The 18,261-nt window shown below is 40.5% G+C and overlaps 1 protein-coding gene across 1 annotated transcript in view; it reads left to right on the top strand.

Moving 5' to 3' along the window:
• The first annotated feature begins 227 nt into the window (after positions 1-227).
• Positions 228-18,261, top strand: part of ASB4 (ankyrin repeat and SOCS box containing 4) — a 60,940-nt gene continuing 42,906 nt past the window's right edge. Inside the window, exons 1-2 of the mRNA XM_066354207.1 lie at positions 228-463; positions 10,911-11,210. Coding sequence (XP_066210304.1) covers positions 277-463; positions 10,911-11,210 — 487 coding nt within the window. The 5' untranslated portion in view covers positions 228-276. The remainder of the gene's footprint in view (positions 464-10,910; positions 11,211-18,261) is intronic.

Raw genomic sequence — 18,261 nt, 5'->3', positions numbered from 1 at the left:
CATTCTCTGAAGTGTATTGTGAGGGTTTTCCTTCACATCGGCACGGTATATTATTCAATGAATCAGTTCGTCTAGAGCCAGTTTTACAGACTTGAAAATGCAGTGACAGCCAAGGAGGATATTTTGAAGTTTGAAATGATCCCTATATAAATAGAACGGATCAGCATAACTTTGGGATAAAATTAGCCGCCAGTTTGTGAGCTCCCCAGCATGTGCCCGTTTGCCTGGTGCGCTCTCCTGATAAATCACAACAAAGCTTTCGGAGGAAGAGGAAGGATGGACGACACCGCTGCCCCCGTCACTAAATCTGCAGCTGCCAAGTTAGTTAAGAGAAATTTCCTCGAGGCTCTGAAGTCAAATGACTTTGGGAAACTGAAGGCCATTTTAATCCAAAGGCAAATAGATGTGGACACAGTTTTTGAAGTGGAAGATGAGAATATGGTTTTGGCATCTTATAAACAAGGTAAAAATTATAGGTGTGATTGGTATAATCGATAGAAAATTGATTTTTTTTTTTAACTCACAGCATCAGTCACTCATTCTAAATCAGTAGCTCTATGTGTCTCTAAGTCTATATTTTAAAAATATTTCTCATTTAATCTTTTTTTCTTTGACTGCAACATGGCTTGATATATACATGTATATATTTTTTTCTATTCTTTTCCTCTCTCTTCTTTTTTCTTTCTCTGTTCCTGTCCTTGGAATTTGAAATCCTAGCCAATCACATTTAGTAGTGTACTTTCTCTTTGCTACGTTTATTCTGCCTATGAAGATATAGAATAAAGAAAACATGTCTAGATCATGGCTAAACAGACAGCTCAGATCTAATCCAGATGGTATGACTGGCTTGGGGACAGGAAGATAACTCTCTGTTAACACAGCCACTTAAAGATATATTATCTCTGTCCATCTGCAGCAACAGGAGGATTTTTGCCCCCATTTGGAGAGTTAATGAATGGGTAAGGCTGTGCTTTGATGCACCTGGATGGCCCTCATCATTTTAATTAGTTTTCAGTTTAGGCAAGAAAGGTGAAACCAGAGAAAAAGAAAAAGTTAACTTTTCTCTCTTGAATTACAGATCAAAATTATAGATGCACTTAACACAGATTATCTACTTTAAGGAAGAACTAAAAAATAACAAAAAATCAGAACCAATCTTTTTTTTTTTTAATCAAGGGACTTTCTGAAACACACACTTAATGAATCAGACATAAATGAGAAGAGTACTATAGATTCTGATTTCCCAAATCAGCCAGTTAACGGGGGAACTTGAGTAGCGAGGCCATCTGGCCGCGGACTGCAAACAAACACCGTGTTCAACATCACTTCTGTTTAAACAAAATAGATGAGAAGTTCTCGTGTGTGGCATTAGGGAGAGAGAGACATTAATTCTTTTTTTCATGTTTAAACTACTTTCCATTCATATATATCTCATTGGCACCATCCATTTTCAGCAACTAGTGCTAAGAACATACATTTCTACATTAATTTACTATACTCTGTGAGTTCGAAGGACAAAATGCTTGAGGCCAGTTCCCCTGTTTATGATTTTTACTTGAAAGCTTTATAATAAATTAACATTGCTATTTCGGCTGGAAGATAAAGAGGTCTGTTTTTTAAAAAGTAGTTGACAGGAGATTCTGTTAAAAAAGTAAGAGTAGATACTATATAGTTAGGTTACTTCCATAGCGTGGATTTGTTCAGTAAAAGATGGTCTGCATGCTAACTGCTCTTTTAAGGTTTGAATTTTTTTGTAACTTATATTGGTGCCCAATGTAAAATAAGTTAAGCCCAAGGTACTAGGTAATTAGTTTGACCGTGAGTTGTGAAAACTGCCTTTTCTTATCTCCTGAGCACGCTAAGAAGGTTATGAGGTTGTGAGAAAGGAAGTTTTAGAGGCAAGCTCCAGGGAAGTTCTGTCAATATGAGCCGACTCCTATGATCCTCGTAGAGCTCAATTTTTATTCATGCTAATAGATGTTTTCATAGTATTAGGACTATGGGATGTGCCTTTCATTTAGAGAGAAAGCAAATTACACCCTGTGGGAAGGGAAAGGGGCAGTTCATTCCTAGGCATGCCAGGTGGATGTGTGCACAGAATAACAGGATTTATGGACATATCTGCAGGGTTGATGCAGGAAACTGTGTGTGTCTGTGGGCATGCGTGTATAGAGAGAAATACGCTCTCTGTTTAATATGAACATAAGTATAAGAATCTGTCTCTTCAATATGAAACCTGAGTTAAAGCCTCACCTTTCTTCCAAGTTTTCTCAAACTTTTTCACATGTGTTCTAGTCTAATTATCAGATCTTTTAATATTTCGGTCAGGATGGAAGTGATAAATAGAATCCTAGTTACTAGCCAAGCAAAAAAGACCTAAGTAGTTGTATCAATTTCTTAAAGGCACAGAGGAATTTTCCGGGAACAGCTGACCAGGCCACACTGGTTAGTTAGGGTAGGTAGCTGGTTAGTGTGAGTTAGTTATTATCTGAGTAATGCTAAGGAAGGAGACCTTTTTGTGTGTGTGGCCTTGAGGGGTATGTGGTTGGATTAAATTTTGTGGGACTTTATTAAATCACAGCAGACTTCTTGGACCTTAAATTGTTATGGATAATTTCTTTTTCTTTTTCTTTTTTTTTTTGTATTTTTCTGAAGTGAGAGGTAGGGAGACAGAGAGACTCCTGCCTGTGCTGGACCGGGATCCACCTGGCATGCCCACTAGGGGGCGATGCTCTGCCCATCTGGGCAGTTGCTCTATTGCAACCGGAGCCATTCTAGCTCCTGAAGTAAAGGCCATGGAGCCATCCTCAGCACCCAGGCCAACTTCACTCCAATGGAGCCTTGGCTGTGGGAGGGGAAGAGAGAGACAGAGAGGAAGGAGAGGGGGAGGGGTGGAGAAGCAGATGGGCGCTTCTCCTGTGTGCCCTGGCCAGAAATTGAACCTGGGATTTCCACACGCTGGGCTGATGCTCTACCACTAAGCCAGCCAGCCAGGGCTCATTTCTTCATTTTTAAAAGCACCTTTGAAAACCTCTACACAAAAATGTGTACAAATCATAAGTGTGCAGCTTGATTGATTTTCACAAAATGAACCAACCTATGTAACCAGCATCTACATGTGGAAACAGAACACCACTTGTTTACTTTTAAAGTACGAGAATCTTCCTTCAGGTTTCAGTTATTTTTGACTTAATAAGCAAGACAATGTCTAAAACCTTTAAATTTGCTTGTGTAATTAATAAGTAATCAATATTCAATATTTGACTTTCCTGAGAAAAATAATTTTTATTTCTTTTAGAACACATCACAGCACTTTTCCCAGGATTTCTTCGAGTGACCACCTTTTGCCCCTAACGGTAGTATGTCCTGCCAGTACGAAAGTTAGTTTATACTTTCCAGAATTCTTTTGGCAAATAAATCAACTTGGGATCTAAACATTTCTCCCTCAAATCCAGAATCTAATTGGTACACCCGTAATCAAAAGTTGACCTCCTCAGCAAGTATAAATTGTGGGTTTTGTGAGGAAGGGTAGAACAAAGCATCTGAAAATCCGCTTCTGCTCCCGCATCTCATGAGCATCTGCTTTGCCAGTGTGATAGAACACAGATTTAGAAGTCGGCTCGGGTTCAAACTGTGGGTCCTGCCTAGCCCCAGCACCTAATTTTGATTCTTAAACTTAGATCTCCTTTTATTTTCCCAAATTATTTTAAACTTCGTGATCAAATCTTCAGATAACATCATGTTTTATTTATTTCAAAAACTTCCCTCACACTTTGTAAAGCAAACATTGAAAATATTTTGGTTGGCGTGTGACATATCTCCTAAGGAATGGCAGAGATTTGGGTCTTAGAAACAAAAACAAGTAAGCAAATTTACGTCTCCCAGACAATCACTTTAAGATGGGAATGATGAGGAGAAAAGTTAAACACATGTACAACTTTTAAACTACTGAATACAATGAATAGCAGAATAGTGCCGGGATGTCAATGACATCAAGTTTATTATGTGCCAACAACGCAGTATTTAGAATGAGAGCAGAGTCTCTAAGAAAACTCAAAGCTGTCTAGATTGGTTATCAGAATACTGGAAACATAAACACTCATAAAACTGTTCCCAAAGGTTTTTCCAACTATGCGTCTCAATTCTCCTTCAGATGTATGAATCATGACTTATTAATGAGCCAGGCAGAATATCATGCTTATCTCTTTGGGATGAAATTCCCCAGTCAGCAAGTTTACTCAGAGTCCCTCTATGACTCAGTGAAATGCACGTGAAGTATTTTGTTTACGGCCCACAGCCACAGGTTCTGTGGTCAGTAGTCATATATGTATTCCTCTTAGTGAGAGGAGGGTAGGCAGAGACAGACTCCCGCATGCACCCTGACAAGGCAAGCCCACTAGGGGCCGATGCTCTGCCCTTCTGGGATGTTGCTCCATTGCAGCTGGAGCCATTTTTAGCGCCTGAGGCAAGGCCATAGAGCCATCCTCAGTGCCCAGAGCCAACTTGCTCTAGTTGAGTCTTGGCTTCAGGAGGAGAGGAGAGGAGAAGAGAGAGAGAGAGAGAGAGAGAGAGAGAGAGAGAGAGGTGAGTGGGGGAGGGGTGGAGAAGCAGATGGGTGCTTCTCCTGTGTGCCCTGGCCGGAAATTCAACCCGGGACATCCACAATCCTGGTCGACTCTCTACCACTGAGCCAACCGGCCAGGGCCAGTAGTCATATTTTTTATTAAAATAGCCAATGAATGATTTCACTGGAAAACTTTCTGGCAGGTACTCTATCTACTTTTCCAAGTAGCAACTCCCATCCAAATACCTTAAAAGCTCTTGTTTTCACTCTCTTAATGAATAATCTGTTCCACCTAATTTTTCCCTTTGTCAGAAATTTGCTCTACTGCTTTCCTGTGACCATTTTAGGGCTCCTTTCCATTCCTTGATGTTCAAACTTTTTTATTTTAAATTTTACATGTCAAGCTTATTTTTTTTCCTCCCTCCCTCTCTCTCTCTCTCTCTCTCTCTCTCTCTCTCTCTCTGGGAAAAACTCTGAGATTTATCCTGAAAATATCAGCTATTAACAAATAGCCAAGAATTGTGCTGCGGTCTATAATCCTTCAGGACTGTGTAAATACATGGACATAGTCAAAGCAAATGTCTGCTAATCCGGCCACAAGCAATGTGCATAACCTTTGGCTGTAACAACAGAGGCTTCTCAGCTGTGGGTTCTTTGGACTCAGATAGCATTAGCGCTGGTAACTGTGGCAGAGCCCGGGCTTAGCTGAAGGTTTACCAGATAAGTACATTCCCCAAATACTGGAGCATTAATTCTTCTTCCCAAAGATGCCCCAAATACTTTACTCCTTGCCAGATTTCTTGAGCCAGGGGGCCTTCTATTCAGTTATCCAAGCACCTTTCTTTGGTTTTCAATTTAAATTAAATATACACAGACTTAGTCTTCATATTTTTGTAGGGGTCAAATTTTAAAATTCCTTTAGAACTTTCACCTACAGGTGATATGGCTTGGAAGTGAACTGAATGTTGCCTTCTTAATGAATGTGGAGAGACCAGAGTTTGGGTTGACCTGTCAACCAGTTACACAAACATGGGTACTTTATGCTACTTAATCCCCACAAGATATTATCAGATTGGTAAAGTGGAGGCTTTGTCAAAACCCTATCTAAATCTTGTGCACGCTGATAGCCTTTGATGTTAGGAAGGGGAAATTATATGGACAGATAATGTGTGTCATGATTACCTCTGGGGGAGGTAAAAAGTGGTTAGATACTCTAATCCACAGGGACATGGCTTGGATTTGAGAGTTCTCTTTGGGATATTTACACAGGAGGACAGAAAATGTGTTCTCTTTCCCTCATTTAAGCTGTTTGCTCAAGCGGAGGTCTGCCACAAGAACCTATCGCTGCTCAGATACTGTAGGCCTGAGGCCGTAGTGTGAGTGGGTGACATTCAGGGGCAGGTCCCAGCAGCTTCTTCTCTCACCCCCTCAAGGGCTCTGGGCTCCGGTTATGCTCCATCCCTGAGCCATAATCAAATGGCAGCTGGGCGTCTACAGTGGTGAGCTGAGGGGGAGGGACCCTTTCAAAGACAAATGCTAAAAATAAGTCACATGGTAGGTTCCGAAGCCACGGGACAATTCTTCTGTAGAAACAAGAGAGAGAGGAAAAAACAAACCTGCCTGATTAACCACCTTTCTGGCAAGCTGTGACTGTTAGTGATTGTATTTGGGAGGATAAATTCTGATCTCTTGACACATGAGGATGGACACAGGATGTCAGTAACTGCTGCGTGACTGGTTTTTGGAAGACAGCTGTGCCTCTGGTTTGGTCCTGCGTGAGGGTAGGCATGGTGGGAAGGACGCTTAGTCATTTCCACGCTTGGTTCTCAGTGACCTGAGGCCGCAGCCCCTGATAAGGTGATGATTGTATGTGGGTGGCCTCTTGGTCAGGGCTGCTCCTGTCTCTGCAGCAGGCTTCCTGCTGTGCTCAGAGTTGAATTATGCAGAGTCCCGTTCCTTCACACCAAAGTTCTGCAACCCAGCTCCACTGTGCACTTCAGCAGACCCTGATGGTCTCCACCAGTCCCTCCTCTTCCTCTGTGTCCACTCAGTGACCTAGGGGCACCCGTGAAGGAACCTCACTGAACCCACCTACGTGCATTCACATCCAGGAGAGGTGCACAGTCCCACGCAGAGAGCTGGCTGACTCCAGGGCCTAACGCTGTTCCTGCCCCAGTTACCCGCTAATTATTATAGGAGACGAAGGTGAAACTGACTGAGAGGCCAAAGACAACTGAATAATAATAATTCTGTAATAAATGGGAAGACAGACTCTCTAGGTGCCATTGGGAATTTAGGAGGAAGAAAAGAATTCAACAAGCAGGCCCTGGCTGGTTGGCTCAGTGGTAGAGCGTCGGCCTGGCGTGCAGAAGTCCAGGGTTCGATTCCCGGCCAGGGCACACAGGAGAAGCGCCCATCTGCTTCTCCACCCCTCCCCCTCTCCTTCCTCTCTGTCTCTCTCTTCCCCTCCCACAGCCGAGGCTCCATTGGAGCAAAGATGGCTCGGGCGCTGGGGATGGCTCCTTGGCCTCTGCTCCAGGCACTAGAATGGCTCTGGTCGCGGCAGAGCGACGCCCCGGAGGGGCAGAGCATCGCCCCCTGGTGGGCAGAGCGTCGCCCCTGGTGGGCGTGCCGGGTGGATCCCGGTCGGGCGCATGCGGGAGTCTGTCTGACTGTCTCTCCCCGTTTCCAGCTTCAGAAAAATACAAAAAAAAGAATTCAACAAGCAAACGCATCTCTGTATCGGAGATGTGACCTAGTACAGACACATCTGGAATCTTCTTCCCTTCCTCATGCATGGAGAGGCAGGTGTGGCACTAACCCTACTCTGGATCCACAAAGACAATGGTAGGTGGCGACCCTGCAGCACAGATGCCCCGAGTCCATCAGCCTGGACTGAGGCGGGAGACTCACGGCTCCAGCAGGCTGGAAAAGTGGCAGTTTTCTCATCTGGAAAATGAAAGACTTGGACTGGATAATCTTCCCTCCAGCGGTAACACTCTGTGTGTCTTTGATTTTTACATCAAAATGGTGTTTTCTTAATCAGCTCTCTGCTGCTTTCTTTCTGAGACCGCTTTCCTCCCCATTGCAGAAGCAGGCGTGAGTTTCCAATCAGTGGCTGCTTACAGCTGTCTAATCTTTGCTGCTAATTGGTAGGCAAAGCACACCCTGGGTTTCAGACCTGGAACCAGCTTCTTTCCAAGACAGTTAGAAGAGATTGCCTTTGTAAACTGCTTGTTGAGGAAGTTGGAGTAGTAAAATGACTGAACCCTGCCCAGATCCTCGGTTTACTGGAGCGTCATCCCCATATGCGGAGGTGATGGGTTCCATCTCTGGTCGGGGCGCCTGTGGGAACACATCTATTTTCTGTTTATCCTTCTCTCTCTCTAAAATCAATCAATAAATTTTTAAAAAATGAAATAAAATAAAATGACTGATTGAATATTAATGTTAAATGTGATACATTCACTCTCAAAGTATGATAGTTTGCATACCATATAGCTTAACAACTCTGTTTAGAACACAGATGCAATGCAGATAGTTATATAAAGATGTGTTAATAGATATGTACATATATAATGCATGCATATTATTTTACACACACACACGGACACCTTACAGGCACGGGGTTGGTACTCTACCTGTGATACTATTTGTCACTGCCAGGAAAAGTCCTTGTCATCAATACATTCCCTTCTAAGCGTCTATAATCTCAAATTAGTATCTTAAAGTTTAATTCTATTGTTGAGTACAGATTTCTACATAAATTCAGATAATCCTAAGAGGTTCACACCATCTTCAGTTTGTTAGACCTTAGTGTGAATTAACTTTGGATTTTTTTTAAAGAGCAGATTTAGATAATGGGAGGGTTGGGAAGAAGAGAAAACAAAATAGTCCTAGAATTCTGATGGGATGAAAGGGATTAAAGTGTGTGTATGTGTATGTGTAAGTTAGAAATTGGGCTGTATAAAAATAAACTTCAATTTTGGCTCATTTCATTCCCTCAGGATAGCTGAATATAGCACATGACCCTACCAATGGCCTCTTTAACTAAATTATTTTCCCCCTCTGGACAAGGGAACAATAGCTCATTTTAATTTTACTTATTTTTATAAATAATAATATATGCACAAGCTACTACATTAAAAAGCTCAAAGGGGACATTCAAGGACAAGTAAATTTATGGCCTTGCCCCCAACATCTATTTTTTAGAGACCACCACTGTAATCAGTCTCTCGTTCTAGGTGTTTATAAATATATTTACATATGATAGCATAGTATGCACACTGTTCAGCTTCTCTTCCTCAAAATTAAATCTTGAGATTTTTCTTGCCCTGGCCTGTAGACTCAGTGATAGAGTGTCAGCCTGGTGTGTGTAAGTTCCAGGTTCAATTCCCAGTCAGAACACACAGGAGAAATGACCATTTGCTTCTCCACCCCTCCCCCTCTTCCTTCTTTCTTTCTCTCTTTTCCCTTCCCGCAGACATGCCTTGAATGGTTTGAGCAAGTTGGTCCCGGGTGCTGAGGATGGCTCCATGACCTTACCTCTGGCACTAAAATAGCTCAGTTGCTGAGCAACAGAGCAGCAGCCCCAGATAGGCAGAATGTCACCCAGTAGGGGGTCTTGCTGGGTAGACTCTGGTTGGAGTGCATGCCGGAGTCTGTCTCTCTGTCCCCTGCCTCTCACTTAATTAAAAAAAAGAGAGAGAGAGAGAGAAATTTTTCATATCAGTATACATAGAATTTTCATCTTCTTTATAATAGCTCTATACTATTGGATTGTGTGGAGTTACCACAATTTATTTGCACAGCCTTTTACTGATGACACTTGAGGTGTTTTGCAATCCTTAGCCATTAAGAACAATGCTACAGCCTGACCTGTGGTGGCGCAGTGGGTAAAGCGTCAACCTGGAAATGCTGAGGTTGCTGGTTCAAAACCCTGGGCTTGCCTAGTCAAGGCACATATGGGAGTTGATGCTTCCTGCTCCTCCCCCCTTCTCTCTCTCTCTCTCTCTCCTCTCTATAATGAATAAAAAAAAAAATCTTAAAAAAAAAAAAGAACAATGCTACAGTGTAGTGAATGTTGTAGTGCACGTTCTTGCACTATACTGTTGAGCTATCTCTGCATCTTCATCTCGCCATCAGTATTTCACCTTTTGGTACCTATTTTCCATTTCCCACTCATAGTGAGCTTAATGCCATGGCCCCAGGTATTGATGGTAAAAGAAGGTTTATAGAGTTATTTTTGTTATCGCTTGTCATATATGGCAGTCATTGGACTTGGATACAAAGGACTAGCCTACTGTCTAGAAGTCAGAGGTCAGAGGGAAAGGAGAGAAAGAGAAAGAAAAAAAGAGGATATTTCCAACAACTAATGGGAACAATTTATCTAAGATCTCAGTTACAAGAACAACTATGTTTTTCCTGACCAGTTAATCTCCATATCGTCTGTGATCATAGTTAATTGCATAGCATATGCTTTCCTGTTTATTGTCTACTAGGAAGCTCAGAGGCGAACTTGCAATACAAGGTGTGTATTTTGTATACCTACCTTATTGTTGGTCCTTTTAAATTTTTCTACTTTATTTTTTTGCCCTTGCTTTCTAGACTATAACAAATTTAGCATAAAATTTGTGAGTTGCCTTAAATTCTTTTTTGGAAAAAGGTTTTGTGTAAACCAACAAACAGGCAAATAAAATCACACCCCAGGTCCACAACAATAGCAACAAGTACAAGGAAAAGAACTGTGATGAATAAAAATTACAAGCTTGTAACTAACAGCTTTGGCATCATTCAAGACAATGACTGGGATTTAAAAAAAATTTTAAATATGAGTCTCTTGTAACTCTTCATATAAAATAAAACTCAATCACACAGGAAGATCTCTAATTCAAGTGCCTGGGAGAGCCAGGAAGGTAAAATAAATAAAAGAACAAGATAATAGAGATTAGTGGAGGCCCTGACCAGGTGGCTCAGTGGATAAATGTTATCCTGGTACACCAAGGTTGCAGGTTCGATCCCTGGTCAGGGCACAAATGAGAAGCAAACAATGAGTATACAATTAAGTAGAACAAGTTGATGCTTCTCTCTCTCAAATCCATTGAAAATTATTTTTTAAAAAGAGAGTAGTAGAGACAGTAAGAACTCATAGCGCCTGTCTCATTTAGTATATCCAAATATGATACTTAACATTTGTAGACCCATCAGCTACTAGTGTACAACTTCGGAATCAGGCCTCCCCTCAATTTTATAAATGTGACGAAAGTAAAATGCTCAGTAAAATCCTCATGAAACATGGAGAAAGCCTAGGCTGAGAGGCTAAACTTCCTTTCCCTTTCTTTTGCAGGTTATTGGTTGCCTAGTTATAAATTAAAGTCTTCTTGGGCAACAGGCCTGCATCTCTCTGTCTTGTTTGGTCATGTGGAATGTCTTCTGGTGCTACTGGACCACAATGCTACAATCAACTGTCGACCCAACGGGAAAACTCCTCTCCATGTGGCTTGTGAAATGGCCAACTTGGATTGCGTTAAGATCCTTTGTGACCGTGGAGCAAAGCTCAATAGCTACTCCTTAAGTGGGCACACGGCTTTACACTTCTGTACAACTCCAAGCTCCATTCTCTGTGCCAAGCAACTGGTTTGGAGAGGTAAGCCTTTCTGGGTGGCTGACGTTGTCATCTATTTGCACACTCTTGGCTTTGAAACCTAGTGATCCTTACTTATCTCAAAGACTGTGTAGTAGGAATCTTCATGCATTAAACCTAATTCAGGGGGACCTAAAAATTTTATAGATAGATAGATAGATAGGTAGATAGATAGATACATAGATATAGATATGTTGGTCCACATAATTTGATGATAATCTCATTGTAATCTTCTTATTATTTTAATTGTAGGAGACTTGTTAATTTATTTAGCTTCTATGATGTGTCAGGTAATGTGCTAGGTAAGTGAAAAAAAGAAAATAATTTCAGCCTTCAAGGAGCTTATATTCTAGTAGATAAAATAAATTCATTAATTTAAAATTACGGGCCTGGCTGTCAATTTAGTGGATAGAGCGTCAGCCCAGAGTATGGACATCCCAGGTTCGATTCCTGGTATTCCTGGTCAAGGCACAAAGGAGAGGTGACCATCTGTTTCTCCCTTCCCTTCCTCTCCCCCTTCTCTCCCTCTTTCCCTCCGGCAGCCAGTAGCTTGATTGGTTTCAGCATGGCCCTGGACACTGAGGATAGCTCCATTGGAGCACAATGGCCTCAGGCACTAAAATTTACTTGATATTCGAGCATCATGCCTTGATGAGGTTGCCAGGTGGATCTTGGTTGGGGCACATGCAAGAGTCTACCTCACTATCTTCCCTTCTTACTTAAAAAAAATATCTATCTTTCTATCTATCTATATAATTATAAATTGGGAAAGGAACAAAACAAGGATCTATGAAAGAGAACGCCATGCATAAACTATTACAAAATGTATAAGACTTTTCTAAAGATACGCTATGTAAGCTGAACTTTTTTTTTTTTAAGCAAGAGAAAGAGGAGACAGAAAGATAGGACGGGAGAGAGATATGAAGCATCAACTTATATTGTGGCACCTCAGTTGTTCATTGATTGCTTTCTCATATGTGCCTTCACTGGGGGGGAGCCTAGCTGAGCCAATGACCCCCTTGCTCAAGCCAGCGGCCTTGGGCTTCAAGCCAATGATGTTTGGGATCAAGCCAGTGACCATAGGGTCATGTCTATGATCCCACACTCAAGCCAGCAAGCACCCCCCTGCTCAAGCTGGTGAGCCCACACTCAAGCCAGATGAGCCCACGCACAAGCCAGCGACTTCAAGGTTTTGAAACTGTGTCCTCATTATCCCAGGCTAACGCTCTATCCACTGTGCCACTGCCTGGTCAGGCTGTAAGCTGAATCTTTATAATGAGAAGTAACTAGCCATTTTGAAAAAAGGATTCAAGAAGAAGAAGAGTCTAGATGTAGAAAATAGCATGTGCAAAGTTGGTAGGAGAGCCAAACACTTGGAATACGGGACAAATGGAGGAAGACCAGTGAGGCCAGAGTCTCATGGTTGTCCCCTGGGGTGGGAGGACAAGAGGAGAGAGGGAGTACCCCAAGATGACACTGGATGTATTAGAGCAGGGGTCTCAAACTCAACTCAGCATGTGGGCCGCAGAGCAAGATCACAGCCGTTCGGCGGACCGCACTAGGTCTACAAAAGGCAACTGTTATGCAACACTTTTCTCACTGCAGTTGAAAACAAAAAAAAAATCAGTACAACAAGCACAATCGTACATGCAGTTTACTCAGTGTCACAAAACGACCAGAAACTGTAGTTTGCATCACAACTGCTGTTAACTAAGCTAATATCTAGCTAGGATGCTAGAGAAATGAAAAATACAAGTAGGCCCCTAGGCTTACTTAATTTTATCCAAAATATTTTGAACTTTGTGGATTAGTCTGTGGGCCTCACAAAAGTGTTCGGCGGGCCGCGAGTTTGAGACCCCTGTGTTAGAGCATAGCGACCTGCTGGAGGCCAGAGTATTGGGTTTAGAAATGAAGCCACTGAAAAGTTTTAAGTAAGAAAATGACATGGTTTAATTTTCATTTGAAACCATCATTCTGAAGTTACACATAAATCAGCTTGGAGCTGGCCAAGAACAGAAGCTGGGAGATCATCAGAGAAGCTGTTGCAATAGTGTAGTTGGGAAGGGATGGTGAGTAACACTAAAGGCAAAGGAAGATTAGAAGGTGGGTTTGCCATTTGTTGTAGAAGCAGAATTGATGTGATTTGAAGAGGATTAGAAAGGGGCTGGGGGTGTGGTGAAGAAAAAGGAAGTTGCAAGGATAATTGTAGGTGTCTGGCTTCAGAAAATGGGTGGACAGAAATGTCATTTTCTTAAGATGGGGAAACTAGAAGAAGAAGCTATGTATATGAGAAAGACATTTATATTGTTTGTTTTTAAAGTCAAATTTACAAGACTGTTTTTGAAAAACGTATAGTCATGAAACCATCACCACAAATATCTCAAAAAATTCCCTGATGCTTCCGACTTACCCCCACACCCAGCTACCACTGCTCCATTTTCTGTTTCTATAGTTTTTTGTTTCTTTTTCAGGATGGCATATAAATTAAATTATACAGCATGTAGCCTTTTGAGTCTTGTTTCTCAGTTAGCATAATGCATTCGATATTCATCCATGTGGTTGCACCGACCAGTAAATTAGACCTTTTATTGCTGAGTAGAATTTCTGGTACAGATGTAACACAGTTTAGTCACTTTCCATTAGAGAGGTATTTGTATTGCTTCTCATTTGGGGCAATTCTGTAGAAAAAAAAAAAAAAAAGAGTACATTTGCATCCGGGTTCTTATGTAGACATGTTCATTTCTTCTGGGTAAACACCTAGGAGTCAGATGATGGGTTATATGGTGAGTTTTTAAAAAACTGCCAAACTGTTCTCCAAATTGGCTTAGGGGATTACCATTTTTTATCCCCACCAGCAATAGATGAGTTCCAGTTGCTCTCCCTCCTTTCCAGAACTTGGTAAAGTCAGATTTAAAAAAAAATGTATTTTAGTCATTCTAATAGGTATATAACAGTATCTCATTATGATTTAATTTCTCTAATGTGAATTTGAATTTCTCTAATGATCAAAGATATTGAATGTGTTTTCTTGTATTTATTTGCTAGCTATATATTTACTTTGGTGAAATATTTGTTCATATCTTTAATTCTTTTTTCTAATAGTCATTTATTTCCTCAGTATTGACTTGTGAGAGTTTACACTTTGGACACAAGCTCTTTTTCCGATATTGGTTTGCAAATAGTTACATTTATTTTGTGACTTTTCATTTTCCTAACAGTATCTTTAAAAGAATAAAAGTACTTAATTTTGATAAATTAAATCAATCAATTTTTACCTCTTTCAGAAAAGAGCTCTGGACTAAAGTTGTAAATTTAGGAACTGTTGGCTGATAAGTTACATTTGAAGCTAAGGAAATCAATGAAATCACTGAAGTAAACAGTGTAGAGAGGCAAAGGAGAACCTAGGACCAGAGCCTGATAAATTCTTACATTTAAATGTTAACAGAATGGAGAGGAGCCGAGAAATGAAAGTGAAAGGGATTAATAAGTGAAATTGAAAAAAGTCCAAGAATACTTTTTATATCACAGGGACTAAGTAAGAGGCTGTTTTCTCAGGCTGGGTAGCTCAGCTAGTTAGAGAGTTGTTCTGATACAACAAGGTTGCAGGTTTAATCCCCAGTCAGGGCACATACGAAAAACAACCAATCAATACATAACCAAGTGGAAGAACATATTGATGTTTTGTTCTCTCTCTCCTTTCCTCTCTCTCTCTCAAATCAAGAAATTTAAAAGAAATTATATACTGTAATGGAGGAAAAAATAATCTTTAAAGAAAAAGAAAGAGGAAGTTCAAGACGGAGAGAGTGGTCAGCTCTATTGCTAGTTACAGAGAGGTTTAACTAGATGTTCATTAGATTAAGTGACAGTTATCACTTACAAAAATAGTTTTGGTGAAATGGTGGGTATTAAAGCCAGAATGGAATGATATAAGGTGTAAATGGGGGGGGGGTTTAGAAACTAGAGATGGCTTATGTTAATAAATGCTAGAAGAAGCTTGGCTGCAAAAGTGAGCATAAGAATAGCATGATTGCTGAGGGGGTGAGAGGCCCCAGGAGAGTATCACCTACAGTTGGAGATCAGTTTGTTTGCTGAAGGAAATAATTTATAGAAAGAAGACAGTTGAAGATGCATGAGCCGGGATAACTTGATTGGTCCACATCTTAGCTGAGACAGGATAAAATCCAGAGACCATAGGCCTCATCTTCAATTTCAACAGATGGCTTAAAGTAAAAACTCTGACGGAGTTTCCCCCTCAATAATGTATGAGGCCAAGTTATCAGCCGAAAATGAGAGCATTTCTGGCTGATGACCTTCGGCCCCCCGGGAGGCAGGGCCTGGCACAGAGACATCCGGGTGGGGAGCACCATCAGCTGGAGCTCATCCCCCTGACCACATGGAGCCATCACTCCCTTTCGCATTGACTTACAGATGTAGTTTTTATTTAGGTTTTAATGAATGAATGTAAACTTTTAAGCTTTTTAATTTTAGATAGTTAATAAATTATATATTGTTTAATTGTTAACTCTTTATAGCAATGCCTTCATCAACCACAGGTGGACAGACAGCTGCCCACCTTTGCGCTCCTCAGAGGCGTTAGCACCCACCTCTCGCAGAGAACAGTCATTTTCCATCTCCTGTATCCCTGTCCTCGGAGGGAGATGAGCTAGAGATGAAAAGGGTTAGGCTAATAACAACCACCGAGAGCGAGGAAGTCCATTAGAGATGCACTTGCTCTTTAGAACCATGACGGCAAAGGCCAATGTCATAAGGAAAAGACAGATCAATTAGGTGAAATAACAGTGGTCAATGTCTGTGTGGCAAACAGATCATAAAATTAAAAGGTCATCATAAAATAGAAAAAATATTTGAGAATACAGGAAAAAGGGCTCATATCCTTAATATATAAAGAAATCTTAAAACTTAAAGTAAGGAGGTTAACAACTAAGGGGGGGGGGGAGAATAAAAGGACCAAGAATAGGAACATGTATTTCAGGGGGGAACAAATGATAAATAATGATAACAGTGATTACCTGTATTGGTAATCAGTAAAACCAGTGGTAGTCCACCTGCTCCCTACTGCCCACTAGTGGGCATTCCAGCTTTCATGGTGGGTGGTAGTGGAGCAACCAAAGTATAAATAAAAAGATAGATTTAACTATAGTAAATTGTTTTATAAAAATTTATTCTGCCAAACAGTGAAAATTCGACATAAAGTACTTGGTAAGTAATTATTATTATATGCTTTAACTTGCTGTAACTCTGCCTTATAAATTTTATAAAGTAAATTACTTCCCTACTTTATAAATCACCATTACTGTGGAACCGGTGGGCGGTTAGAAAATTTTACTACTAACAGAGATACAAAAGTGGGCGGTCGGTATAAAAAGGTTGACTACCCCTGAGTAAAACGTCAATTAAAAGAACAATTATATACTTTTGTTGTTTGTTACATCAACAAAGATACAAAGGATGATCATACTTATGCTGACAAACATAGCTAAGTGCTTTCACATGCTCTTAATGGAGTATAAATGCATAAGACAGAGAAGGCAGTATAAAAACTTAAAACTTTCTTTAACTCAGAAATTTCACCTCTGGGATTCGATACTAATTTGAAAGCTTTTGGCTCAGGGCATTCAATTATGTAGGGTCTCAAATTCAGACTTTGGATATTATCACCAAACAAGGTTATACATTAAGTCAAAGAGATAACAGATGAGTGCCCTGGCTAGATAGCTTGATTGGTTAGAGCGTCGTCCTGAAGCACAGAATTTGCAGGTTCGATCCTCAGTCAGAGCACATACAAAAACAGATCAGTATTTCTGTCTGATTTTGTCTCTCTCTCAAAACTCTATTTAAAAAAAAGAAGAAGAGGTAACTGATAAGAAACAAAGAAGATATTTATCATGTAACAGAATTGTGCTTGGTTGCGTGATCTGTAGTATACTAGCTACTGAGACATTTTCCTAATTCTCTAAGTCTTCAAAATCGTGTAAGTACAGTGTATTTTATTCTATATTTTTGCATTACAAGGTTGGATTGGTTAATGTATACATTTAAAATATATCACAATTTAAAAATGTATGTATTGGCATTAATTATTTTAAAATATATTTAGAGTCTCAAAAACTGTCTGATTTCTTTTTTCTCAGAAAGCCATTTATAGTACTGAAAATTGAAAAATACTTGCATATCTAATAGAAAAATTGTGAGCTGAATTACCTCCACACCATACAGACATTAAAAACGATGTTGTCAGAAATGTTCACTGACATGGGAAGATTTTGTGTATGTGTGTGTGACAGAGACAGAGAAAGAGTCAGAGAGAGGGACAGACAGATAGGAAGGGAGAGAGATAAGAAGCATCAATTCTTCATTGCGGCTCCTTAGTTGTTCATTGATTGCTTTCTCATATGTGCCTTGACTGGGGGGCTACAGCAGAGCGAATGACCCCTTGCTCAAGTCAGTGACTCCGCACTCAAGCTGGTGAGCCCGCACTCAAGCCTGATGAGCCCGCGTTCAAGCCAGTGATATCGGGGTTTCAAGCTTGGATCTTCACTATCCCAGTCTGATGCTCTACCCACAGCATCACTGCTGGTCAAGCTGGAAAGATTTTTTAAAAAGTTAATTGGAGAGTATGAACTGCATAACTTATTTTTCTAAAAATGATATATTAATATGCATATTGGAAAATAATATTCAAATGATCACAAACTTGGTGTCATAGCTAATAGTTAGTTCTAGCAAAGCAACTTGAAAAGGTAAATGTTATTTTAGATCCTTACTCCTAGAATAATAAATGTTTTTTTTTTTAAAGAGTGGCACATATTTCAAAAAAAATTGTGATAATTGAGGAAATTTTTACCCATTTTATAAACAGATAGAGAAAAGAAGAAGGTAAGTGTTTGGAGCTGAATCTGCTAGTCTGGAAACTCTAGAAAACTGAGCATCTTGCATCCTTTCTTTTGCATTTTTATGTCTTCAACGTCTTGGGCAGAGCTTGGCCCGTTGGAAATTCTCAGTAAATGGTGTCTGGCTGATGTAAGGAACCCAG

This window comes from Saccopteryx leptura, chromosome 12, assembly GCF_036850995.1.
Source record: "Saccopteryx leptura isolate mSacLep1 chromosome 12, mSacLep1_pri_phased_curated, whole genome shotgun sequence".
Lineage (NCBI taxonomy): Eukaryota > Metazoa > Chordata > Mammalia > Chiroptera > Emballonuridae > Saccopteryx > Saccopteryx leptura.
Note: the sequence above shows the minus strand (reverse complement) of the source record. Positions and strands in the feature narration are given on the sequence as shown.